Here is a 26,374-nt window from a genome sequence, read left to right as displayed (position 1 = left end):
AGAAATCCCAGCACCAGCTCCTTTATCATAGTTCACCTGTGGCCTCAGGAAGCCACCTGTGATTAGAGGAAGCCTCTACTGCTCCACGTGTTTCATGGAGCTCAAAGACCAGGGAGCTGCAATGGGGCCCATCCTCTGCTCAGGCACCAGTCTGGCCTCAGCAGCACCAAGCCCCTGGTGCTATTGAAATTTCCTCCACTTATCACACCAATAAAACAAAGAAGAAAGATAAAACTGATACTAATATAATTCTCTTTTTTTTTTTTTTTTTTGTCAAATATATAGAAATATTACTGTAATGTCTTTCCTCACAGCCGGGAAATGATGGAAGGCCTACCATAAGGCCACAGCATGAGGATCTTCCTTGTGGAAATTTCACATACACAAAATTTATACTCTGATTTTTATTTTAACAGTTGCCAAATTCTGTTCTAATATATACATGTACTGACCTTCACCACATGCCCCTGATTATCAAGGGAAGGAATTTGGCTTTAGTATTTTATTTTTTAAACAAGAAAGGTAAAGACAGAAAATAAGACAAAATACATTTCATGTCACCATTGATCTATAAATTACAAATATATATAGTTTCCTTCCAGAGGAAGAAATACTAAAGAAATATTTTGCTCATATCAGATAAACTTTTGAAAACAGAATAAAAATAAAAATGTCTTTTTCAGCTCATCCCTCTCTGTTACAACGACTCTTTGTTTTTTTGTTAAAAAATAGAAATAAAATTAAAACAAAAAAAACCCAAAAAACCCACAAAAAAAAAAAAAAAAAAAAAAGAAAAAGAGAAAAAAGAAAAGGAGAAAAAAGAAAAAAGGAAAGGACATGCATTCATTTCATGTCCACAACTTCTACCAGTGAAGAAAAACTTATCTGAACAATGACCTGAATTAACTTCATGGTTTCCAAACTGCAGGTAATCCCAATGATCACCATGTGCCAGAGACCTACACCTAGCAAGAAGAGTGAAAACAAACACCAGGGGATCTTTCAAAACAAAGAACAAAGCAAAGTTCAAAAAACCACTGAAAGAATTATGCCAAAAGTAGGCCATGAGCATCTTCATGGGAACTGGTCAGAAAAAGTGGAAGCTCTGCTGTTTCTGGCAGTTGAGTTGTCTGCAGTGTTGGAAAAACTGAAGATGAATATTGACAACCTGAAGGTGAATATTTTGTGTATGCCTCTGTGTACGTGTGGCCGCTTTTGGTTCTTTTCTGGTTATAAACTTTGAGGTACAACAGAGAACAGATGAGTACAGAAGACACAGCTGGCCCCTACAGCAGCTGAGGAAATTTATGAGCCTGTAGTGGGTAATGGGGCAAAGAGCTGCTGCTTGTCCTTCTCTGGCAGGACAGACTCTCTGAAACTTTGTTCCTCTGGGGAACCAAACAGTTTGCAGGTTCAGACAAAGAAGGTTTTCCTGTTCCAATGTAAACCATGGGCAGTTCTCATTTATCTGTTGAGGGCAGCAAGCCTATGCTGACTGCTGATGGAGGTTTCCTTCCTACCTCTGGCTGTAACATAAGGGGGACCAGGTCCATAAGTCAGAACTATAGGAACCCCCTCTGTCATGAACAGATCTCTCCCCAGTGTAAAAGCTACCTTTTCAAATGTAAAAAATAGCTATCAACTTTCAGGTAGACCTGAAGCCTGAGCAGAATTGGGTCAGTCATTATGGTCTATATGCTCTGCCATACAACCCGGCATATCCCATATAATTCCTTTCCATACAAAAGCCTGTCTCATAAAGATACCATAACCCTATACCAAGCAAGAATAAGGAGGTTAGGTTTTGATACTGCTACAGTGCTGTAAATCTAACTGTGCCTCACACCCTGGAAAACCAGACAATAGGCAGAGTCCTTTCCAAAAGTGAGAAAACTCCTCCCTAACGGAGCACTGAGGACATTGCTTCCGAGAGGCTGGCGAAGGAGGGAATGCAGCTGGTAAAAACATTGGGTTATTCCTATGGGCATCCAGAGCTCCTCAGATTTTTTTGCTACTGCCTGACCATTTGTGAAGACAACACAGAGATAACAGGTACTATTTAACTGATGAGAAATGAGGGGAATGGGAGAATAAAAGGAATGCAGGAAACTGTAGGGATGCAGGAGGGCCTGGCTGGGTGTTCTAGTGTCCCAGTTAGATTGGTTCCCCCACACCCTCTTTTCTCTTTCTTTTTTTTTTTTCTTTTTTTTCTTTTTTTTAATAAATTGTACAGATGAACATGGGAGAAGTTCATGCTACTTGCTGGAAGCAATAAAGATAAATTTCCGTGGCCCATGGATTCCACAGACCTTTAAATGTCCCGCCTCATCCATCATGGGCTAACTTATGGAACCTAACGGTTCCATGGCAAGACTCAGTAGCCCTGAGAAACTGGTGGCATGTCCTCATGTATTTTCCATGAGAGTGAGAGACACGTTGATTCCATCAGCTTCTTCCTCACGTGATACCCGAGTGCCTCAGGTGCAGCCTTTCAGTTTCCAAGGATCCTTTTTGATGTTTTCAGACATCAGACTGCTGTTTCCAGATCCTCATGGGGGACCATTTGGTAGTTTTGTCGACTCTCCAGGTAAGAGGCCAGATCTGGATCACCAGCCTGCTGAGCCCTGTCACGAGCAGTCTTCCCCTATAAAAAAGAAACATGAAGAGAAAGTCTTAGAATGATAAAAGGTTGGAAGGAACCTCAAGGATCATCTGGTCAAACCCTTCTAGGTCTTGTTCATATGTAGAAGATCAGATGAAAGGACTAACCAGAGAAATTGCTACAGGAAGGATAGAAACAAATTTGGAGATTTTACTTATTTGTTGTGCAAGCTGGTCTTACGTCAAGTTTTTCTATCACAGTTAGGAGACTCTGAAATCTTTCAAAATCCTTGTGTGGCTTAGGACAAATCACACAGGTCTGCAAGGACATGATATTTGATACATCACACAGAAGGGCTCACATGCTGTAAGGAACTGATTTTTCTTTCTAGGCCTACAATGTGAACTAATATTATGCACAGTACTTAGCTAACACTTGAAAAGTCCACTTCACAGACCACATACTCTGCTAAGGATATGCAGAGAGAGATGACCAACACTTGAGATTACATCAACACATATCATTCTATCTCAGGTACAAATGATTTTTCTGTGCATCAATTTTCTACTCTGTTATCTGAGCTACCTTATGAATACTGTTAGGCTGGACCATAATCTTTATCCCAAACTACAAAATAATATTAGAAACACGTTAATGTATCTTCTCAAAAACACTCCTGCTCCTTGGTTTTCTCGACAGAAGATTAACAAGTCAGAAGCCACTTGTCTGGGTTCTTGCTATTGCAAAAATAACCTTTATGATGTACAATATACTCTGAAAAAATAAGATCTCTCTCCCCCACACAGACTATCTTATAAAGCATTATATGGTAGAAACTGGGTTAAGTTGCCTTGCTGCATTGAAGGTGCTTCTGACTCTAGAACCCAGAGATCCAACCACCTGACCACAGAATGCTTATATTCAGAAATGAAGAGGGGCAGCCTCTAGAACATGTTCCTTGGTGGTCATGTTATTGTACTGACAGAATACTTCTAGGGTTTAATTTGCCCAGACTTCTGTCTCAACCAGATGTATACCAAAAGAGGGTTGTGGTTAGTGTCAAATCAGTGAGCATAGGGGCAAACCAGGGCAAACAAAACATAACAAAATGGTTAGCCACCTTCACAAAGCAAGTCAGTCACAAGAACCAAGCCTCACAGATGCTACACAATCACAAACCAAGGCTCCCCCAGGTGGTCCTTGCCCACAGGCATGGACCTTGACCACACAGGAGGAGGAAGATGCTGTGCCATGGAGATGCCTCATTCATACCCAACATACCAAATAGTTTGAGGCCAGGCTCTTGCTGGGGTGAAGGTGACCCACAATGGGGACTGAACTGGAGCCTCTTGTACTTGTTTAATTCAATACAATTTTCTAAATAAAAATAGCTTGTTTAAAAGGAGGAAGCCTCAATCATGCAAACAGCAGGGACGGATGCTGATTGGTCTCGCTTGGCTGCAGTGTTTTATGACTGGCTGACAGGGCTGGGTTACCTTGGAGTCCGTCTTTCTCAGAGAGGCTCCCGCATCCACCAGGAGCTGGCAGACGGCGCGGTGACGCTGGCAGGCTGCCTTGTGTAATGCTGTCTCACCCCTAGACCAAAGTACAGAAACCAGCAGTGAGACACATCACACCAATGCACATTTACGAAGTATGAGGTGCAGAGGACAGACAGAGAAGGATGCTGCACTGCTGCGAGGTTCCCTCTTGCTGGCAGAGGTAGATTTGAGCACTCTCTCCCTTAGCATCTACATCCTTTGACTCAGTAGGAAAGCCTGCAATGCACAAATAGCAGACGAAGAACTTCTGAGGGGTGGAAAGAAACATGCAAAGGTTTTATGTATGCAAAGGACTGAATATCGCATTCCCAGTCAACCACCAGTTCAGCTAAAGGCTGCAAAGGCAAACTAGCCACCTTCATACTTCACAGCAGGCAAAAGAGAAACAGTCTGGTTTGTCTTTTTTTTTTTTTTCCAGCACTTTATTTCCTCATCTTCATTCCTGGACTCATCCTAGAAAAATCCTGCCCATCAAAGCCCTGACTGATACACTCGCTGCCCTGGTTCTGATACCCTGCTCTCCTACCTGTAGAACGAGAGCTGTGTTTTCATTTCCCACTGCTGGACTGGTGAGCTACTGGGGAAGCTTGAACACATCCTTTTCAAAAGAGGAAGCTATGTAGTGGGAACAGATTTATTGCAAAGCTCATCATCAGATTGGGGCTAAATGTAACAGGATTCTGTGACTGATTGTAGTCCTGAGATGAAAGAAATCTATCTAGATTTGCCTAGGAAAAGCAGGAAAGTATGCTCTCTTTCATTGGGCTGAAAAGGTGCCCTTAATACTAGTGTTCAACAAGTATGGCTGTTACATCACCTCCAAAATAACAATTTACAATAAATAGATGGAGTAGGATGTATTGCACCTACCAGCCCAGAAAGTGTGAGTGCATAAAGGAATTTCAGCCTCAGTCCATGCCAAGAAAAGATGAACTATTAATAGGTAACCTTAGGGTGAATCTCTCTCTTGCATGAAAACAAGATGCAGAACAGGATACTATCTGGTTGCCCCTTGAGGATTAAAAGACAAATTCATGCTGCCAGTTACAGCTGGAACCTTCCCTTTTCAAGAATGAGAGATAGAGGGACCTTTGTAAAGGGAAGACTTCATACCCATGTTCACTTGCACTTTATTTCAGTAGCTATGCTATGCAACTGGATGAAGAGAAACAGGCAGTCCATCCAGATTCTATCACCACTGCATTGAACAAATTCACCTTGTGCAGAACCTTTCTGGTCTTCTCTGTTAGCAGAGCACTGTAGGATGAGGAAGGGTAGGTGTAAGCCCTATGAGAATGGCAATTTTTGCTTCCCTTATATTTCATATACTTCCCAGGATTATTTATGCTTCCTTTACATACTGTTTGTGACACTTTGATTATAAAAAAAGATCAGCTGGGAACTGCAGAGAAAAGTCTTTAAAAAAAAATCAGAGGTAACTGAAATTCTAACTACTTGAAAGAAAGCTTCAACTGCAAAGGTTGTGGCCAGGTGGGACAGCTAAGGCAGAGCACCCCACATAACTCAAAAAAAATGTAGAGCAAGAAAATAATTTCCTGACTTCTGGAATTTACTCTTTAGGTTGGCTTCTCAGTAACTGGATGCTAGAACCATGGAAGCACAATGCAGGACTTGTATTCCTCTAGAAAGATTAAAGAGGCATGGGAAGCAATGGAGGGGAAGTTCTTTATGGAATTCAGGAAGCATTTGTTTTAGACCGAAAAGGCACATATGAGGTGGTTGCTGTTAGGGTTTAAGGGGACTTTTGTTTGCTTGCTTGTTTTTGAAGAGCTGTGACATTTTACAAGCTTTTTATTTGAAATTTTGCACTTGAAAAACTAAAAAAGTCTGCTAGACTAATGCACATACTGTGAAGAGCAGAGTAAGTTGTACTTACGTTTCGCTGTCTGTCATGTCCAGTAATTCAGATGGACCTGAAAAAGACAGTCAAGTATGTCATACAGCATTTGACTGCTTGACTAAAAGAGTATGAATACCAGGAGAAGATTCCTGGTGCCAATACACAAAGGCAGCCAACCAAAAGCTCCATTTGCACATATATGCCAAACTTCCAAGTATTATTTGTTTGTGTGAGCCCTTGCACTAGCAAAATTCTGGATGCATAGTCACTGCTCTAGTGTCAGCACCAGGGAGTAGCAGCCTCTAAATTATACTGGGAATGAATATTCATGGAGTTTATTTTCTCACTCTTCACCTTTCTCAATTAAGTGGTTCACATAAGTACAGTGAATTGAAAATGCTGATATACTGGAGACCCTGATATATTGCAAGTTAAAATCTATTGTTAGTACTAGAGGGAAAATGTCATTAGGAAGTTGAAATTAGCCAAATTCCATCCTGAATGACATCCCTGTGCTACTTCATTTAACAGCGTTATACAGAATGCCGATCAGGGTGGAATATTCCCAGCAGTCTTTATATTGATATGCAAATCCTGTACTCTACTGGTTAGCAATGATCAAGAAAGTAAGATTAAGAAAAACAGAAGAAATTTTTGTTAAGTGGGGCAAAATAGTGCATTTATGCTAATGTTCTTTGTCCTTGATATTCGCTACAGGCAGATGTTTATAGCAGCAAATTCCATCGCTGAATTACAGCAATATGGAAAGACTGGGATCTGGATAGCATTTGAAATGAGAAAAACCCTTCCCTTTGCAGTCTGTCTTATTCTTCTCTCCATTGCTCTGGAGGGTAGTGCCAGATGGTATGGGGCAGTTAGCAAGGGGAATAGTGAAACTTTACAGGAATTTTCCTTCCTGTCCATGAACATTTCTCCTTAGCATACTTTGACTTTGAAATTCAAGAGTCCTCAAGAGCTTAGAGCAAATCACACCTGAAACTGAGGAATTTCACACTACTTGCTTACAAAGGCCTACACACAACCTCTCTATATTCCTTTCACTCTGTGTGTCAAAATGGATTAGAGCAGCCTGTCTCCCCTTCATTCCCTTTACAACATATACATGCAGTATTACCAGGGCAGCTGGCTGCCTCAGCTCCTGGAGCTGCAAGTAGCTCCTTCTTCTGCTATCACGAGAAAGAGGTGGTCAAAAAACTACCATGCTTAGTCCCCAGTGCACAGGGCACTGCATCCCTACCATGGCAGTTTTCCAAATGCATCAGCCACTTTCAATTTTTAAAGCACAGATTCCTGACTCTGCCACCACGCATCCTCATCTCCACCCCTGGCAGTTAAATGTTCACTCCTCTCTACCAGAAAGAAGAATCACTCATAAATTCCTGAGCCCCCTTCATTATGAAGAAGGATACAGGGGGCTAAGCAGGGATACTTGTCAAGAGGAAAGAAGTATAATGCCTGAGAAACTAAAACTAAGAAAAAAAAACCAACAAAACACAACAACATGCAGATGAGGAAAAAGACTCCTTTACATCTCCCAGGAGGAAATAATGTTCTTTAAAAAATAAAGGTAATTCTCCATGGCTTGCTGCACTGCTGTGTCCCAGTGACAGGTAACCAGGAATGGCCTGCATTGTATTAGAAAAGACAGTGCCAAGTCAACTGCCCTTTCTTTTAATGGAGGGGACAAGGAAGATCATGATGCAAATGTGGAACAGGGTAACCAGGCGGACATATAGGTACTTGCCCTGGTCAGTGGAAAAGAACAGAAAAAGGTATTAAGATATTAGAAGGAAGGATGGAGAGAAGTTAGAAGAACCTGACCTGAGAGGGAGGAGAAGCTCAGGGCAGAGTGGGTCTGGAGAGCTGGGATGACAAGGTTCTGAATATTGGTCTGAAATGGGAAAAAACCAGCAAGGCTACGACAGAGGAACTGAGGACTGAGGGGGTAGCCCATGAGTACAGACCCAAGGAGGTGTCAGGTTCATCCCACCTGTGTGTAAAGGATGCTTTCCTGGATACTGTCCCAAATAAAGCACTTCATAGGAGTGCCTCAACTCCATCCCAGTCATACATAAGGGTCAGATACTGCGGTTAATCAATTAGTAGCAAAACATGGTACCAGGATTCATTTGTTTCATTCTTTCTGGTCTATGTTTGGAGCTGGGATGTCCCAAACTCACACACAGCCTGAGCTGTGCCCTTTACTTCTTTACTTTATTTTCACTTGTGCTTCTCTTAAACCATCTCACGCCCTCCTCCTAATTCCCTTTCCCCTCTTTTTTAGACCTCATTTTTACATCAGTCTCCCTGGCGCTGCCAACCGACCATTCCAAATCCCCCTCTGCCCTGGGACAAAAGCTGCACAGATGTGGGAAGGGCTGGCACTGGGAAAGCTAACGGCACTGTCATCCTGACCCAGCAGGGAGGCGGCTGTTTTACTCTGGGACAAGAGGCAGAGAAAGAAAAGGGGACCAACGCGCAGAGAGAGAGAGGACAAAATAACCCAATAGAAATCCGGAAGGGAAATGCATGAGTGAGATTTCTATCAAGTAAAACAGCAGGAGGGGAAATAAAAACAAAAGATAGAAATGTGTGGAGAGGTGGAGGGAGGAAAAAAAAAAAGAAAAAAGGGAGAGAGAAAGAGAGAGAGCAACTCAGGGGCTAAAGAATGGCAGGATGGGGTTGGGGAGGGGGGAGACGTTCGCATGAAAGGAGCTGAAAAGCATGACGCACTGAGGGGAAGCCCAGCTGAGATCACTTTCTTTCCTTAACATCTCTGATAGACTGTCTGTGTAGAATTAACTTTTTTCCTTCTCTCCTTCTGCCCCCTTTCACTTCACCAAAGCCCTTTTCCAGTTTCTCAGGAGGCCAAGCTGTCTGAGCCGGGGATGGGAAGAAGGGAAGGAGATACCCAAAAGCAGCTGCCCTTTAGCTGAGCTCTCTACAACATAAAGAGACTAAATGACCATATTTCAGAGGTGCTTCAAAAATACACAGCACTGAGAAGTCAGAAAGGCCTCCAGACCCACAGCATACCCTGTCTTCTCCAATGGATATGGTTTCAGATACCTACAGGAGACTCACAGCTATTAACCCCTGCCAGTCCCTTGCCTTGTCAGTCTGTCACAGAACTGAGGAAGAAGAGTATTGCTTTATGCAGTAATGTCAGACATTTTAAGTATTTCTGTGTATTTACATGTCACAACCCTTTTTGTCTAATAACCTGAATGAGATTGCTATCTGGGGAGAAAACTGGATTTGGTTCCTCAACTTCAAAGAGGAATATTTTAAAAATAAGAGTAATCTGCAAGGTCTGAACTATTTCAAGCCCTTTCCCAAATCCACATTCCTTATTTTTGTCCAATGCAAAGATTATCAGTGTCTGATTATTACTGCTAAATGTTGTTTAACCTGTAATTTCCACTGTAACATAGAGGGCAGTCAGATTATGGGAGCATGCCTTCCACTCTGTCTCTCAGCCATGTTGGCCTAAAATGTGGTAAACTTGCAAAGTAAAATAGCCTACTTTATACCTTGTGCCTTCTAAGAAAACTAAGCTGTTCTCTGCCTAGGCCTCTCACAAATATCTTCTACCCTAAAATGTTCTGCAAATGTAGACATGCAAGCATGTATCAGGCAAACTCACTCTCCTTCAGTGTTGCTTTCTACTGGCTTCAAACTTTATCCCTGATATACATATCTGACACAATAAAATTTGCTTTCCAAAATCCTTCTTTGGAACTCCTAAATCTGCTCAGCATGGAAATCCAAACCATCATTGATGGCTCTCCACTGATAACCTTGCAGCACTAAGAGTAACAAAAGCATATTTTTTAATTTTTTTTTTTTTTTTTATATCAGAGGATGCTATATAATCAAGCAAGGATGTTGAGGTTTGAGGTCACAGAAATGTTCAGGATAGGATTCCCTGACTGACTGTTTAATCAGAAATTACCACCACAAACTCCTAAGGCAATTGTACACATCTTTCTTCGCTTCTGTTTAGAATTAAAATATTCTTGATGAACTACAGAATTCTTGTTTGTGTTTTGAACCTCTACAGAAAAGGAGAAGATAAGGAGAAAGTAAACCCCAGAATGTTTTACACAGTGATTACAAATTATAGATAGCTCAGAACTGCCAAATAAAAACTCCAAGTCAAGTCTGAGCCTAAATACAGATGATAATTTAGGTTCTTTTTCTACATACATACTACTTACAAAACTTCTCACACCTTCCCTAATTCTGTTTAAGCAAGTACAGAGTGAAGTCTTCTAAAAGGTGTATGCATGATGTGAGAGAGATGCTGACTGCAGTAATTAACAGATGTGGTTCTGATACCTACTGAGTTTGGCCCTGAGTTTTAAACTAAGTGTCCCTTAGCCCAGCTACAGACAGATCTTAAAAGGTGACCCTCCTACTACAAGCAAAAGACCCCTGACTTAGGAAGGTAGTCCTGAACAACATATAGGCCTGTGTATCTGATCTTCCTGCTCAGAGGACAGGGAGAAACTGTTGTGCAGGAAGAGCAGGAGCCAACACAACTGTTCCTGCAGCAGTAAGCAGCTGTCATCCTGACACCTACTACATGGGTGTTTTAGCTGCTATTCCAGGCTTGTGCTAGTCCACTGCTAAGTATCTGGCAATACTGCACAGCAGTCTCCTTGTGTGACTCATCTCTGCTTTTTCTAATTTAAGAAGGGTTATTTTCCTCCCCTCAACATCTGAAATCATCCTGATCAAAATCACAGAGTAACCTCCTGTATTACTGTACACAGTGTGTGTGCAGAAAGCAAAAAGCCATCTCCAAAGGACATCTTTGGCATCGTTACACCATTTCCCCATCTTCAGTGCTATGTTCACTGCTCTTACATCACATTTTATACACATGTATTTTCACTGTAGGTAGTTAAAATTTCTGGTACAGTGGTTTTCATCTTGTCTTTTCTGATGTTGTTTTTTTTAAAGATATTCAGAAGATTTTCCCTGTGTGATTTATAATAAGTTTTCTTTGCTGTTTGCTGGAGGGTATTTTGAAGTGGAACTCCTATTAATATTAACTATCTCCAGTCACATATGGGAAGCAGATAAACTACAGAGGAAGTGTGACTGGGGAGAGGTAATTGCCAGAACAGAAGTAAGACTCATTTTTATCGAGGGCTGTTATCAGCAGAAATGAGAAGACACAACGAAAGACTTAAATTTTGGTAGCATTGGATTTGGTCTTATACACTAATTAATGTTGAGAAAATGCCAGATGCCAGAGAATGCAACAGCAAAACAAGGACATTATGATGATGATGATTCAGCAAAAGAGCTCATTTGTGACTGAGAAATGCCCAGGGTAGAAATGAGTTTTATTAATTGCCTGGTGGGAGAAGAGAGGAGGCCCCTATTAGAGCATTGTCCCATGCACTCTCCGATCCCCAGAGAATGTTAAACAAACAATGCATTTGGAGAAGCCCAGAGGACATATGTCTGGAAAGCTGCAAAAGCTTCCTGCCATCCTTGGGGATAAAAGAGAGAGAAAGGAATGGAGCTGACATTTGCTCAACCTTCTGGTTTGTCTTTGTCTAACAGTCTGTAATCCCTCACATTTCTCTGCTCACTTCAAAAATTCCCATGGATTCCTTGCTCATATCCCTACCAGCTTAAATGATCTCATTTTAAACCTTCATCAAAGGAATGGTAACTGGGTCAGGCTGAGAGTAAGTTAAGGTATATGGACCTAACAAAAATCCTGGGCAGGCAGCCATGACAGTGAATTGGCACAGGTTGCATTACTGTGAGAAGAGACCAGAGGCAGTTAAGAAAATCAAGCAACATTATGTCTGTTTACAGAATTCAGAGGCACATAAAAGCTCTGTCATTAATGAGATAATCCTGAGAAGTTAAATAGAAAGTAGAGCTAGCACTGATAAGACTTGTTACAACTTGTGAGAAAACTAGATCCAAGGCATTTGGATATAAGGCCAACTACACTCAGTAGATATCCATACATAAAGAGTAAAGGACCAACTCAGACCCCTCAAGTCAGATATCTGGGGCAGAGGTCCAGCTGCTCACACGCAGATATTTTGTGCCATTCAATATACCTACAGGCAGGTCTTGTTATTCATTTTGGTCTCTTGGTCTCTTTGGTCTCTTGATCTTGGTATCTTTTCCCAGGCAACTCTCAGCAAGACAAGAGGGCACGGTCTCAAGTTGTGCCAGGGGAGGTTTAGGTTGGACATTAGAAAGAATTTCTTTACTGAGAGGGTGATCAGGCATTGGAATGGGCTGCCCAGGGAAGTAGTGGATTCTCCATCCCTGGAGATATTTAAAAAGAGACTGGATGTGGCACTCAGTGCCATAGTCTAGCAACCGCAACGGTGGTTGGTCTGGTAACTGCAGCAGTAGTGGATCAAGGGTTGGACTTGACGATCTCTGAGGTCCCTTCCAACCCAGCCAATTCTATGATTCCATGAATTTGGAATGAATGGCAGGAATGCTTGCTTGGGCTCCAGCTGCCAGTCCAGGCTGGATCTCCTACAGGCCCCGAATGTTATCTTGGAGACCCATGTAGATGTCCTGGATATCCAAGGGTAAATTACATTAGACAGTTCTCTTTAGCTAAAATAATGAAGCACACAAGTAACTGTCAGCTGAATTACTTGCTGGGTTCCAATGACTCTTTTGATTAGGGTCTCAGTCGAGCTAGGCATGCTAGAAGTCTGCTGCTCTTAAAGATGCCCTTCTGACTTCCTTCTGCCACTGAGAGAGGAAAGTGGCCTCTAGTACCTCTGTCATAAATGAGCAAATCGATTGAGTCAGAGATCTCTGTGGACAGGGTATGAACTTGGACCCACAGATTATCTGACACCTTATAAACCTAGGAGTTTATAAATCTAGCTACATCCCATCCCAATTAACATGAATGTTCACAAATGTATTATTGCCTCATCTTTTACTGTGACCTGTGTGGTGGGTTTTTTTTCTCTGTGTACAGTTTCTGCAGTAACCACCTAGCATTAGCCAACCATATCCTGGGCTGCATTAAAAGAGGCTTGGCCAGCAGGTATACTCAACTTTTGGAAGACCCCACCTAAAGCACTGTGTGTCCAGTTCTGGAGCCCCAGTACAAGAAGGACATGGAACTCTTGAAGTGAGTCCAGAGGAGGGCCATGAAGATGATCAGAGGACTGGAATATGTCTCCTATGAGGACAGGCTGAGAAAGTTGGGGCTGCTCAGCCTGGATAAAAGCAGTCTCTAGGGAGACCTATAAGGAAAGCTGGGGAGGGACTGTTCACAAGGGTGTGCAGTGATAGGAAAAGAGGTAATGACTTTAAACTGGAAGAGGGGAGAGTCATGTTGCACATTAGGAAGAAATTCTTTAATGTGAGAGTGGTTGAGACACTGCCATAGGTGGCCCAGGGAGGTTGTGAGTGCCTCATTCCTGGAAGTGTTTAAGGAGAGGTTGGATGGGGCTTCGAGAAAGCTTATCTGGTGGGAGGTGTCCCTACCCATGGCAGGGGAATTGGAACTGGATGATGGTTCATCTGCTGAGTCTGTGATTCTGTGATTAGCTAACACTTACTCCAATTGCCAGCATTAGTTTCTGTGTTTAGTGGTTACACTGCTGCTGAAATAACATAGCTGACATCCAGAAGTCAAAATAGCCATTGATATTTTGAATATGAATCAGAGAGGAGCTACAAAAATGTTTAAATAACTTGACAACATTTCCTACAGTGCAGAAGGCCAATGACTGTGATTTTGGCTCTGCTTGCAGAACAGTGACAGTATCACTGCACCACTTTCCAGAATTTACAAATTTACAGTAGTTTAAGAGTCAGAAACTCCTAAATGTGACTGCTTCAAACATATGTGCACATGGGCATAGCCTGTGTAAGCATGCCTGCAGTCTTGTTACTGACAAAATAAAAGAGTTGACATAAAAAAGGGAAATAACATGATCACAGCCCATGCATTTAAATATAAAATCGAGATCATAAATTTTTGTAATCGAATGGTCTTGAATCAGAGACATAATATTGGAAGGTTGGAAAAGAAGCTAGGTAAATGCAGTCTAGAAACAAATGCACAGATTTCCTAACCAATGTGTTAGTACATACAGAAATTACACCCATGGTTGGATGAGCTCGCCACTGCTGTAAATGTTTTAGTGGAGATTAAATGCTTTCTATTAACATATGTTCTCACTGAAAAACAAATTAGTGCAGAGGATTCATATGCCAGAGGTTCTAACTAGAGCATCACATCACTTCTTCACAGCCCCTCAACTGATGCAAGTGTGAAAACACCCATCTTCCTCAAAAGCCACATTTTTTGTTTCCACAAATTCCCTTTATCTGGAGCCATCACTGCCATTGCTGTCACATCCCTAGTCCCCCACTCACACAAGCTGCAGGTGGACATTTTGTCGAGGGTGACCACAAATAAGTGATGGCACTTCCAGGCACATGGGGTGTTTTTACTTGACTGACACTTGGCTAAAGTGCAGCTTTCTGTGGATTTGTCTGCTGTGACTTACCATGCTCCAGGATGTATTTCACCATCTCGCCCTGTCCTGTCTTGGCAGCATGATGTAACAAGGAGCAATGATCAGGTCCTTGGATTAACAAATTAGCTCCTTTTTTACAGCATTCTATGAACTGGGAAAAAAAAAAAAAAAGAAAAACAAACAAAAACCAAAAACACACACAGAAGGATAAGATCACAGGAGCAGAAAAAGACAAATTATTTAGTAATTTATTGTAGAAGGGTCAGAGAAAAATGGAATAAATTAAAATACGCTTTTAAAGACAGCTTTTAGGCCTCAATGAAAAAAAAATATCTGAAACTGGAAGTATGGACAGGTACATGGGTTATGAAGAGCAGCTTGCATTTCCTAAATAACAAGACATTGCCAATACACCAGCAAATGAATTATTACTTGCTAGCAGTGCTTGCTAAACCACTTCTGGTGAAGCTGTTGGGATATTTAAAAATATATGTATTTGACAGAAGACTCTGGCTTGCCTACTGAAAATTCCTATTTCAACTTTGCACTGGAGGTGCAAATACTTTCTGGTTAAATCAGAAAACTCCAATTCAAAAATCCCCAGGGAGATGGGGCTCAGCAGCCCCATATGTCCCTCTCTTCCCCTACTGAGGGCTGGCAGAAGGAGAAGGAAGAACTTGGACAAGGCAAGAAAGGAGAGGAAGCAGCCACCAGCCATGTCTCAGAACAGCTGCAAACTCTGGGGAGGTTTGCAGTGTAGATTGCTGCAGAAAAAAAGCGAGAGGATTGAGCAGAGCATCATTTACGATGCAGTGCATCTGAAGAAGGGCAGAAAGTTTCCCTATGACAGCAAGCTCAGGCAAAATTTTTCAAGAAGCAGAAAAGGGACAATATTTCTATGCCTGCTGGATGAAGGTTTCCTCCCTAGATGCTGCAGCCACAAGCTGTAAAGGTGCAGAAGGGGCACCTGCAGGAAAAGTCTTGGCCTAACAGTACTGTCATTTTTACAAATGGCTCCAAGCTGGCTTCTCACAGATAAAAGTGCAATCATTAATCACAGCTTTCATCCAAATTCAAGGGAATGTTTTCAAATCCTGCCTTGGCTACTGAAAAAGACAGCCTAAATAAAGGTCAGACATGGAACTTCACACTTGAGGCACAAACCCTTTTTGCGTGGCTAATAACTAGGAATACCACAACGTTATTTGTTTTGAGACATCCATCAGATGATAAGACACCAAGCTGAGGTTTGTTCTACCTGTTCTGATGGTTGCCTAGGTAGATGTTAAGCCTCTAGCAACTCTAAAGACTTGGCCACCAACCTCACTGCCATAAAATATCGTTTACTGTGTAAGGCTGTCAGAACTAACATGCTGTTCAGTATTGCATTTGTCAGTATAGTAATTTTCCTGTTAGTAACTGACACATTGCTCTATGCAGTGCATGATGAATCCTGGGCTGCAATGTGCTGTCTAACACCACATCCCATTCACTCACATTTCACACCTCACCCAACTGATGTGTACCTCTAATATTCAGGCTTTCCTGGAAAGCTGTAAAATGGCACTTGCCAGCAGTCCATACAGAAGTCTACTTATATTTTGAGTAGAGGTGTGATAAAATTCACAGTATATCAGACCAGCAAAAAGCTGTGAAGAAGCGACACTTGGTGCTCTGTACTTACCTTCAGCAGATCACCAGCTATGACTGCCTGTAAAAGTGCTGCAAAAGGGAAAACAAAAAGCAATGTTAGCCAAAAAGCATTATGTGTAGAGCCTCACAGCTGAGAACACAGCTCACAGTATGGGCAAGATGAGACCAATGCCTCAGTCCAGTCGCATTCTCATATGCTATCAAAACCAATGTGAACCCTGCACGGGCAGGCAGATGGTAAACTGGCCACGTTGCATGAAACCTGTAGGGACATGAAGCCAGTGTTTCCAACGGCACCCTGAAACTGGGTTTCTATCTGAAATTTCTATCTGAATTCTTGCCTTGAATAACTTTTCAACAGCATCTACAGGGTGAGCCCAAGTATCTGGCACTGGAGCCATCACAGAAGACATCAGTGTCATAAGTGCAGAGAACCTGAAAGTATCCTCAGACTTCTCAGACTTCATTCATACTGATGGTGGATTGGTCAGCCAGTCTCAGATACATTGGCAGTTCCAGGTTGCAGGTGATTAAATGGCAAAAGAGAAAATTTTTAATAACTATTTCTATTACAAAAATATTATGACAAGCCCATGGCCTGCAAGTCCACCAGGTTTGGCAGCCAAGGTCAAACACAGAGCAGGAGCTGGTCCCATCTTATTAGGCCTTGTAATTTAAAGAGACACAGAAAGAAAGAGAGACAAAAAGAGGCAAAGTAAGCAAAGGCTAACAGAAAGGCAGGCCAGAGACCTGTGCACAGAACCAGGAGCTGTTTAGTACCTAGTACTGTCTGTCCTGAACCTGCTAAAAAGGAGGAAGACAAAAGCCTGGGACTCTGCCTTCAAGTTAACTCAAACATTTGAAGTTGTTTAAAATTTCTGCTGCTATGCAACTCTTTCTTTCTTTTTTCCTCATTCTCTTTATCATGATATGGAAAGTAAAAAACTAGTCATGAATCATCTTTCTGAGAAAGCACTGACGTTTTTTGCCTTACAAAGCATTTAACATCTGCTTCAGTTCATCCTTTTCAAGAGTTCCTAAGCCCATTTCTGCTTTGAGTCTAGGCAATGCAGTCAAGTTAAGCATTTACTCAAGTGCCATCCTTGATAAGGATGCCAAAAGCTCAAATAGGGATGAACAAGGGGCAAAGAAAACAATAGTGAAGATCTGCCCCTAAAAAACAGCACACAGGAAGCTGCACAGTGTGATTTCCGTGAGGAGCTTGTCACTGCTTCAGAAATACCAACATATCCAAACTCAACACGACAGAAGAGGAAGGGCTTGCAAACATAACTCAAAAAATGTCCCCTTCTTGGAAAGCATCTGGGGTTGTGTGTAGCTTTCTGCACTTGGCAATGTCTTGTGCCATGGCTGTGCAGCACCAGGAAAAGCTAAAAACTGAGCACCCCTAAGTTCTGGTTTGGGAAAGCAGTAGCAGCAATTCTTGCATTGGACTTAGGGCAGGTTTATGAGTCAGTAAGTGCTGTAAATCCCCCTGGCATCTGTGGGAATGAAGGCCCAAAGATTTGAGGAATGGGAAAAGACAAACACCAAAAGGTAAAAGCTAGAAGTGGAAAAGATTCATGTACATCTTTGCTTTAGCTTTAATTTTCAGAGGTTTACCTTTTTTTCGCAATAGTTCTAATACTGGCTCAGCCCAAATTAATAGCAGAGCAGAATTTAGCCCTTATGTCACTAATTTTATCTTTTTTTCCTCCTTTTTTTCACTGATCTGGTCTTACTGCCATATGTATTCTGTGGCCTACTGAGGTCTGGACTTGCATAAATATTTTGCACCCTTCTCACATGTGAAAATCAAATCAACTAATGCCTTTTCCTTGCCTTATCCACCCAGTATTTTAAGACATGGCTTCCTTCAAGTTACTGCCTTAGAGGCAGAGAGACATTTGCTTATACAAATCATGGTTAAGATTACAGTTCAGAAAAGCCAGGAGATTTAGAAAACAAAGTGAAAAGTGAAGCCTGGTGAGCTGTGAGAAATCTTCCTTGTTGAGTACCCATAACCAGAGGCTGGTTTGATGATAGGGTTACTAGGATAAACCAGCTCTAAAACACATTCAACATAATTAAACGAAGCTTTTCCTCTCTTTCCTAAGTCTCCAATCCAGCAAAGCATTTAGGCAGGTGCTTAGCTTTGAGCTAATCACACTCTTTTCACCAGCTCTACCTGCAGACATAAAGTGAAGTGCTTTGCTAGAGTAGAACCTATTGCATAAATGAGTATGTTACAGAAACCAACTGGTATAACAAGCAGATTAGACTACAGTAAAATAATTCAGTCCTGTAAACCAGGATGCTGGAAGACTTAGAAGCTACTGAGCCAGTGATGGACAAAGGTTCTTTAGAATAGTGAAAACATTCACATAAACTTAGGAATATTGCTTAGCACACTAACACTATAAACCCAAATGGGACTGCTGGGTATACTGGAGGAAAATGAAGATGGCAAAAAATCACCTGGTTGTTAAAGAGATGGTAAAACAAGCAAGCAGATGGCATTGACAAGAGAGAGCAGACTGGAAAATTGGACCAAAATGCTGTTAACATGCAATGCCAGGCTAGCTTAAAAGTAAAAACATTAAAGTGAGAACAGTTTTATTTTTCTGAGCAAGACTGCTCCACTGGTCTAGTGTATTGTGCAAGTGTTATATCATAAAAAACCTTCAGGTCTTAAAGATGCCTCAAAATTACTTGATTTAATAAATACTTAAACCAAGTAATTATTTTCTCAACTTCTCCTAATACAAGCATATGTCACGACTAATAAAAATGTTTTATCTTTTTCATTTATTTAGCACATTTATTGCTGATCAAAGATGACAGCCTGGCAGGACTGGAGACTAAAGTGCTCTATTCATGTAATGAGGAAGCACTCAATTTTTTTGTGGTGGTAGAGTCCTCAAACTGCCTTCTCAGTGAAGCTCAACCCTCTCCTCTGGGGCACTCCTATGGACAGCCCCTTGTTCATCCCTGCTGCCTCTGCTGAAACTGCCAGCAGATGTGTCAATCACTGCCCAGGATGATGGATCTTGACAGAGACAAGTACCCCCTAGGGTATGGACAGCCAGATATCCAAACTGTGTAAGCTGTAGCTCCTAGAGACCAGCAACTTTTAGTTTCCACTGGGTGAATTTTGAGATGAGGTTCAAAACATCCTACAAGGCCAACTTACAACCTCATTAAAAAATAAAAAAGCAAACCAAACAAACAAAAAACAATGAAAAAAAATACAAAACAAACAAAAAACCCAAACCTCCAGGAAGAAACAAATTAAAAAAAAAACAAACAACAATGCCACTCCAAAACAAATTAAAAAAAAAAACCACACAAAACCCCCCACACTTGATTTATAAATTAAATATTGAATACCTACAAGTGGATACTGCACTAATAAAAAAAAACATGTTAAAAAGCCTCCTAATTGTATTCTGGTAATGCTGCATGCTAGGGCAGTTTGAGACACAGGAAAAACACCTACAGATACACAGGTTCTGCATATGGAGGCATCACCAATAAAACAGCACTCCAAAATCAGTCATTAAACACTGGGAAACAGATAACTAAGGAATGAGGGTTTTATACCCAGTAACTTCAGAGGCTGCAAGATGCCCAGAAGGTATCAGGGGGCTTCCTGGATGGTCAGAAAAGAAAATAAGCTTCTATAGAAAGCAACCTGGTGCCCCTGCCATAGTTCTTGTTGGGCATCTCCTTCCATGTATTACAGAAGTTTTAGGAAGAATGATCTCTAACTTGCAGTATCTAAATTAAGACCAGATTAAGACCCAGAGGGAATCCTTCAGAATGGCATGGCGCCAGGAGACATGTCTGATCACCTGCAAGAAAGACAACCTATCATGGCCAAAATGGAAGATCCTCCTTCTAAGGGTTTCCAAGGTATGATACTCCAAGAACCACTCAATGCCCATGGTACCTGAGATTTTGGGACTTCTTTGTATAACATACAGGAGCGACATGGAGGCCTTGTAAATGGAAAGCCCATCAAAACCAGACGTACAACTGCAACACAGAAGTCATCACCACTATCTTGCTCAATTCAAAAGCAATGAAAATTCTGCTAAGAATAATGAGTAGGGAAACCCTTCCAATCTGCTCTGCAGGAAATTTCCCTCTTGATCCTAAAGCTACTGATCAGCTTAATGCCAAGGACATAAGCAGAGCTCAGCACCAGGCTACAGTTATGCTGGAATTTTGCTGCTGAAACACTTTCTGAAAGAACATGGAGAGAAAAAGAATCCCTGTACATCCTTATGGGTTATATCTCAGGCTCACAAGGTTCTTTGTTTAAAGTAGGTGGACATGGAGGATATTAGTCTCATTTATGAGACAGTGAGAGAAGCTGGATTTCACTAGAAACAATCTCAAAGAACAGTAGAGTTCTGCAGTCTGACACTGTACAGAAGTAATGTGGGTAAAAGTTACTCATAAGTTTTGATGTGGGTAAAAGTTACTCATAAACCATGAATAACTTCCAGATTTGACCAGTCAGATTGCACCCAGATCTGATCCTTTCTGTGATGTATTTGCCACAATTACTGCTGTCTGAACTGAGTCACAGCAAATGCTGATAAAAAGGTATTGCTATTTTGAAGCTTTCACCATGTCCAGGCAATTCTTCAGTGAGGGTCTAAGAACTGTCTCTGGAGGGAGCAGAATTATTTAAAACTGTGCTTTAAAGTATAAGTACCACACAGAGGAATTGTTATATCCCTGGTTAAAATGCAGCCAGCTGAGATAGATGAATGAAATGATGTTTGAGAGGAAAATATTTGCAATAATACATCTTACCATGGGTTAAAAAATACCAGGCTAACAAGGGATATGATCAGTGTACAACCAAATTCAGCCACGTGGGAAATTATGGCAGAATTCAACTACCATAACTCCAAAAGAATTAGGGCTCATAAAATCTTCAGCTCTTTCAAAAGGAACAGTAAGACATACGATGATCTGAAGTGATCAGGACTTTGTAGAAACCTCATTTACCATGCAGTGCCTGCAATTGTTCAGCCCTTTCTAAGCCACAGTTTAATGCACCGATTCAGCACTTGGGATTGATATGCCAACTGCATTTCAGTGCTGGGTCTTTCTTACAGGTTAGAGGCAGCTAATGAAAAATATTACACGCTAGAGCTTTGGTGTGGGGCCCACAGAATTTGAGCCTCAGTGATCACCACCATCTTCTGCTGCATTTGCTCAGGGGAACTCTTAAGCATCTCCTGAAATCCTGCAATGCTCAAACTTTGCTGAGTTGATAACGAAGAAACTGCAGCAGAAGGTGACATCACCACATTTCTTGAGAATTATTAAACTTAACTTGGCCTGTCATTAGCTTCCAGAACATTTCCAGCTTTTTAATGCTGTTGTAGAGTTTGTGACATTTGTAGTGTCAGAAATTTGAAGTAATTACTGGTTTACACTTCAAGAAGTTAAAAGCTGACCCTGACCAGAAGAGTGCTTTTACACAGCTGGAGTCTCCTGAGATGTTAAGATCAGAATTACAGAATTACAAGAAAGAAAGTCCTCATTCTCAGTTTCCCACTACTTTTATAGAAATCAATAACTCCTATTTCATTTGCTCAAAAAGCTAAGTTGTCCAGCGAGTGTGAAGTCCACAGAGATTATCATTCAGAAATACATTTTTTTCCTTATAAATAACATTTTGCTCATAACAGCTTTGTACAAACTACTAAAGATCAAACCTAATCTGAAAAGCTGACAGTGACATAACTTATCCAGGAATGTAAGGAACTGACTTATTTTCTAATTAGGCCATGATCTTCAACCTTGGCCTGCAGATGAAAGAGGTGAAGGGCACAATGTTAAATTGGTCTGTGGACTGCTTCCCTTCCAATATGACTGAAAAGCAAGCATCCAAGATATCCAAGTGACTTGACATTTCTGAAGGGTTTGCCAGACCCATAGAAAAGTTTTAGGGTTTCATGATGAAGAACAATTGCAAATCTCTGAAACTGAGCTTCTAAAATTCTTAGCTCTTCCCAATATTTAATCTGCCTTTAAAGTTACAGGGAAAAAAAACCAAATCACCTTTAAAATACGTACTCCAAGCTGCCTATGCAACTGAGAAATTAAATTACAAAATTAATAACACTTTGTTAGAAAGACTGTGAGCTCACAGGTCTTTGATCTGCAGACAATCTCAAGTCTCACCAAAGCTGATGATGCTTAAATATTTTGCTTTGAAGCTAAGCTGAGTGGAAGGAGCAATTAAATGTTTCTTCATCTATTTTAAACACCTGCAAGTACTGGAAGCAACTGCTGAAGATCATGAGAAAAAGTAAAGGGAAGTTAAGCCTTGTGAGATGAGTGGTCCCCTAGAGGTGCTGGCAAAAAAAACCCCCAGGAATAAATGGTTAAAGATTTGTGTGGCTATAAGAGAGGCAAAAGGCTAGCAAAAATAAAAGCAGCAAAACTTAAACATCTACTGTGCAGACTTTCTCGAGCTTCTGCAGAAAAAAACACTTTCTGTCTTCAGTAAAAAAAGAACTTCATATCAAACTGATGTCAAACTCATACAACCAAATTTCTCTCCCAGTGAGGCAAAAGTTCCTGAATGTGGGCTAACTGGGTGGGCCAAAAACTTCACCATGCCCCTAAGAGGGCCAGACCCCTCCCCTTTAGACCCTGCTGTCAGTACAGTGCACAACTTATGCCAAGATCAGGACACAAACATTTGTTCCTATGATAACAATCAGGACTGAATTTTTCCTAATAGCTGTGCACAGAAGAAAATGTGTTCAGGCAAAAAATATCCATTTTCATGAGAATACCCTGTAAAAACAGCCCATGTACTGCTGGGTTATCTGCCTGAACATTCAGTAGTGCTGTTTGATAGCAGGTCTCTTGGGTATATCTGTGGCAGGTGTTAACCTCCATCTTTTCTTTTTGCAATCATTTTCACCTCCACATTGAACTAGAGTTGCCATAGTAAAAGAAAATATTTCTTGCACCAAACAGACGAATATTTTTACATAATTGTTAAACTTTGGTGCTCAGCAACCAAAATGGAGCATTTTCAGCAAAAAAAAAGAAGGCTAACAGAGCAGGAGAGCCAGTTTCATGTTTCACTTCTCAAGAAGGAGGCTGCATTATAACCAATCACGGGACATTTTGATAGGGAACTTGATTGCCTGTAAAGCCTGAAGAGACATCAGCTTATAAATGCCAATCACAGCATTTATAAAAAAATGTCTCTCATGAGCCATTTTAGAAAGCTGAGGCCTGTATGTCAGCAAACATTTCTTTCTAATCTAACACCAACCATAAGAATGAGGTGATCTACATATGAAGATGCTGCCTAGTGGGGGAACGGAGAATGGGGACTTGGTAGAGTTCTGCCTCAGCTCAAAGACTGAAGAATCGTGATGGAAATACAATGGCAAAAACACACGTGGCTTAGAGGCATCCTGCATGGAATATAGTATTTCTTGAGCTGGCTAAAGCAAAGACTCATTGACTTTAATTTCTTTTTTCCAAAATGTGTTTGTTTTGTTCCACTACCCCATATCCTAAAGAAACAGGATTTCAGCTTTAGGAAAGGCTTAGGCTTCTTAGGGAATCCAAAATCAATGGCACCAGTCTAGGTAGCTCCTAACAGCATGTGCTGTGAGGCACTTCTTCCATGAAAGAAAACCAAATAAAGAGCCTGAGAGCTCAAAGTGCTCCCAAGAGACCACAAAAACTGATGGTATGGCACCCTGCTGCAAGCAAAAGCTCCAAAGCACATCAGCTGAACAGCAGCCAGGCACAGACATCTGATGACTATTCAGCAATGGCAATATTATGAAGGCCTTCACACAGCATCTCTAGCTAATCCATCTGTACAGGAAAGTGTATGCATAAGCACACGTTCTCCTGTGGTTTGAGAGACACTTTTGAAGCATGCTGGCTCTCTGAATAAGTCATACCTCAATAACATCTATTTCTAGGATTGCACAAAGAGGTAGAAAAGCCTTCAAAACATTTATGGGTTGTCCTTTAGCTACAAAAGCACTGCATCCTGTGCAGATTCAAAGGAGAGAACTGACACAATTTTGACTGCATTTGTTTAACTAACTTGGGAATCAGACCAAAAATTTTAACATGCAAAAAATCATCCACTACTCAGGTGGTTATAAATATGCATTACAAATCTTTTCCTTTTAAGAATTCTAGATTCAAACAACACAGAGCATCAAACCACTGTTTAGAAAGGGAAAAAAAAAAAAAGTAAAGTAAAAATAACCACATGGGCTTGCTGAAGGAAAAGAAAGACTAAATTCTCACTTACACAGAAGTCCCTTCATAGAACTCTGGAAGGATAAAAAGGCTTTCAAGAAGATGTAAATTACACTCAGGCTGCCTTTAAGGCCCCATTTGCACTGTCAGACTAGTTTAAAGGTACTTTGATGCCAATTAGAGTCCAACCTGAATTGCTTATGTGGCTCTGGGGCTGAGCTGAGAGTGCAGTCGATAGAAGTAGAAGTATTCAGAATCTAATTCTGAACTTTTCCTGCATGACCATTTAGCTCAGATTTACAAAGAAAGGGATGACTATAAAGAGAAAGGACTTCCTTTTTAAGTGTTCCAAAAAAACAAAAAAACAGTTGCAGATAAAGTAAGTACCATCTGGCTGACATTGTCAGTTTTTTTCTTTCCTTTTCCCTTCCACCATTTTTATTTTTAGGCCAAGACAGGAACAATTAATGTCATTTACAAGAGTGATGTGGTGGAGGAAAATGTCTCTGATCAAGCAAGAACACAAAGCAGGGAAGACTTTGGCTGACTAATGCAGCCACTTTATCAATAGAGTGGCATTTCTTTGGCAGGAAGAGAATTCTAGGTAAGATAATTAAGTAATTATTTATTTTAGGTTTCAAAACAAAAAGGATAGCAAAAAGAAAAAAGAAAAAAGGAGCATTGTGGGTCACACTGTTCCTCCCCTTCCTCTGTCCTGGTGGATGATTCCTACACAGGCACTCCTACCACACTTCTGTCAGGTCTTTGCCACTTCAAGGCTGGCTGCAGTGCATTTGCCTGGCAACATCCAACTCTTCTTCAATGAGCTAGGGCTTCACAGCAGGAATAAATAATCTGAAAGTCAGATCTTGCTGGCCTTCAGTGGGAGGAAAGAATTTTGTTTTACTTTAACAAGTTGCCACTCTTTTCTGACCAGCCTCAATTAGAAACAAAAGACATTATCGAAGTAGTCTGCAAGGTTATCCAAGGCTTCTGCTTGAAAATAGAAGCCCTTATTCAAACAACCCATTCCATACTCTTGCTTCCTTGTGAGTGAAAAGTGATCATGGCAGTGGCCATCTGCAAAGAAACATTTCCCAGTTTTCCTGGGAAACCCATTCAGATGCCCACACCTGCAAGACCGCTCCCTCCCAGATGCCTACTGACCCCTCAGCCTGCTTAGATGTGATGAGAGGTGGGGTGTAGGAACCTTTGAAAGATGCTGAGCAGTGAGGAGACCTCCCTCAGCCCTAGAGAAATGCTCTGACAGAATGCTTTCTTGTGCTATGAGTGTGATAACTCTGCATCAACACCAGCCTCTGAGAAGTAAATGAAAAACTCAGAGCAGATCCCCAAGCAACTGTTGGCTCAGCTGGCCACAGACATACTTTCAAAACACTATCCAGGAGGGCTTTCTTCCCAAAGTGGCTAATTAATCAAAATAAATACCTGCAGTCAGGAGCCCCCCCACTGTACTGTCTTTGATTTGTTCAGGGAAAGCATTCCAAGACATCTCAATTTGTTGCTAGGTTAAGGGCTGCAACATCACCCTGAAGAATACAGCTTCTCAGCTGGAGCTGTGCAATAGAGCCCTCTCTCTATTGAAGGAATCTAGTGTATAAAACAGAGATGCCTTGTTTGGTTGGGTTTTTTAAAACCTCTACCAGCACTGACATTTTTGGGTTAATCTATAGTACCCTTGTAGGTAGCTTGTTCTTTTATTCGGGATGGAAGAATGTTTAAAAAACTCTTGAGGAAAACTTGGCTTTGCAGACTATGACTAGCAAGACTAGCAGGACATGGATCCAGAAAGAAGATAGGAAGATGAGAGAGTCCATGTACCCAGAGGCCTCCAAGGAAACAGGAAATTCCATGTAGTGAAGGTCCCAGGAAA

General features: G+C 41.3%; 1 protein-coding gene across 1 annotated transcript in view; it reads right to left on the bottom strand.

The window, feature by feature from the left end:
• Positions 1-2,285: 2,285 nt before the first annotated feature.
• Positions 2,286-26,374, bottom strand: part of DGKI (diacylglycerol kinase iota) — a 111,931-nt gene continuing 87,842 nt past the window's right edge. The window contains exons 22-26 of the mRNA XM_030450478.1: positions 16,235-16,272; positions 14,581-14,701; positions 6,062-6,098; positions 4,099-4,198; positions 2,286-2,644 (exon numbers count right to left, since the gene is read on the bottom strand). Coding sequence (XP_030306338.1) covers positions 2,528-2,644; positions 4,099-4,198; positions 6,062-6,098; positions 14,581-14,701; positions 16,235-16,272 — 413 coding nt within the window. The 3' untranslated portion in view covers positions 2,286-2,527. The remainder of the gene's footprint in view (positions 2,645-4,098; positions 4,199-6,061; positions 6,099-14,580; positions 14,702-16,234; positions 16,273-26,374) is intronic.

The sequence above is a fragment of the Calypte anna genome, chromosome 1, assembly GCF_003957555.1.
Source record: "Calypte anna isolate BGI_N300 chromosome 1, bCalAnn1_v1.p, whole genome shotgun sequence".
NCBI classification, from domain to species: Eukaryota; Metazoa; Chordata; class Aves; order Apodiformes; family Trochilidae; genus Calypte; species Calypte anna.
Note: the sequence above shows the minus strand (reverse complement) of the source record. Positions and strands in the feature narration are given on the sequence as shown.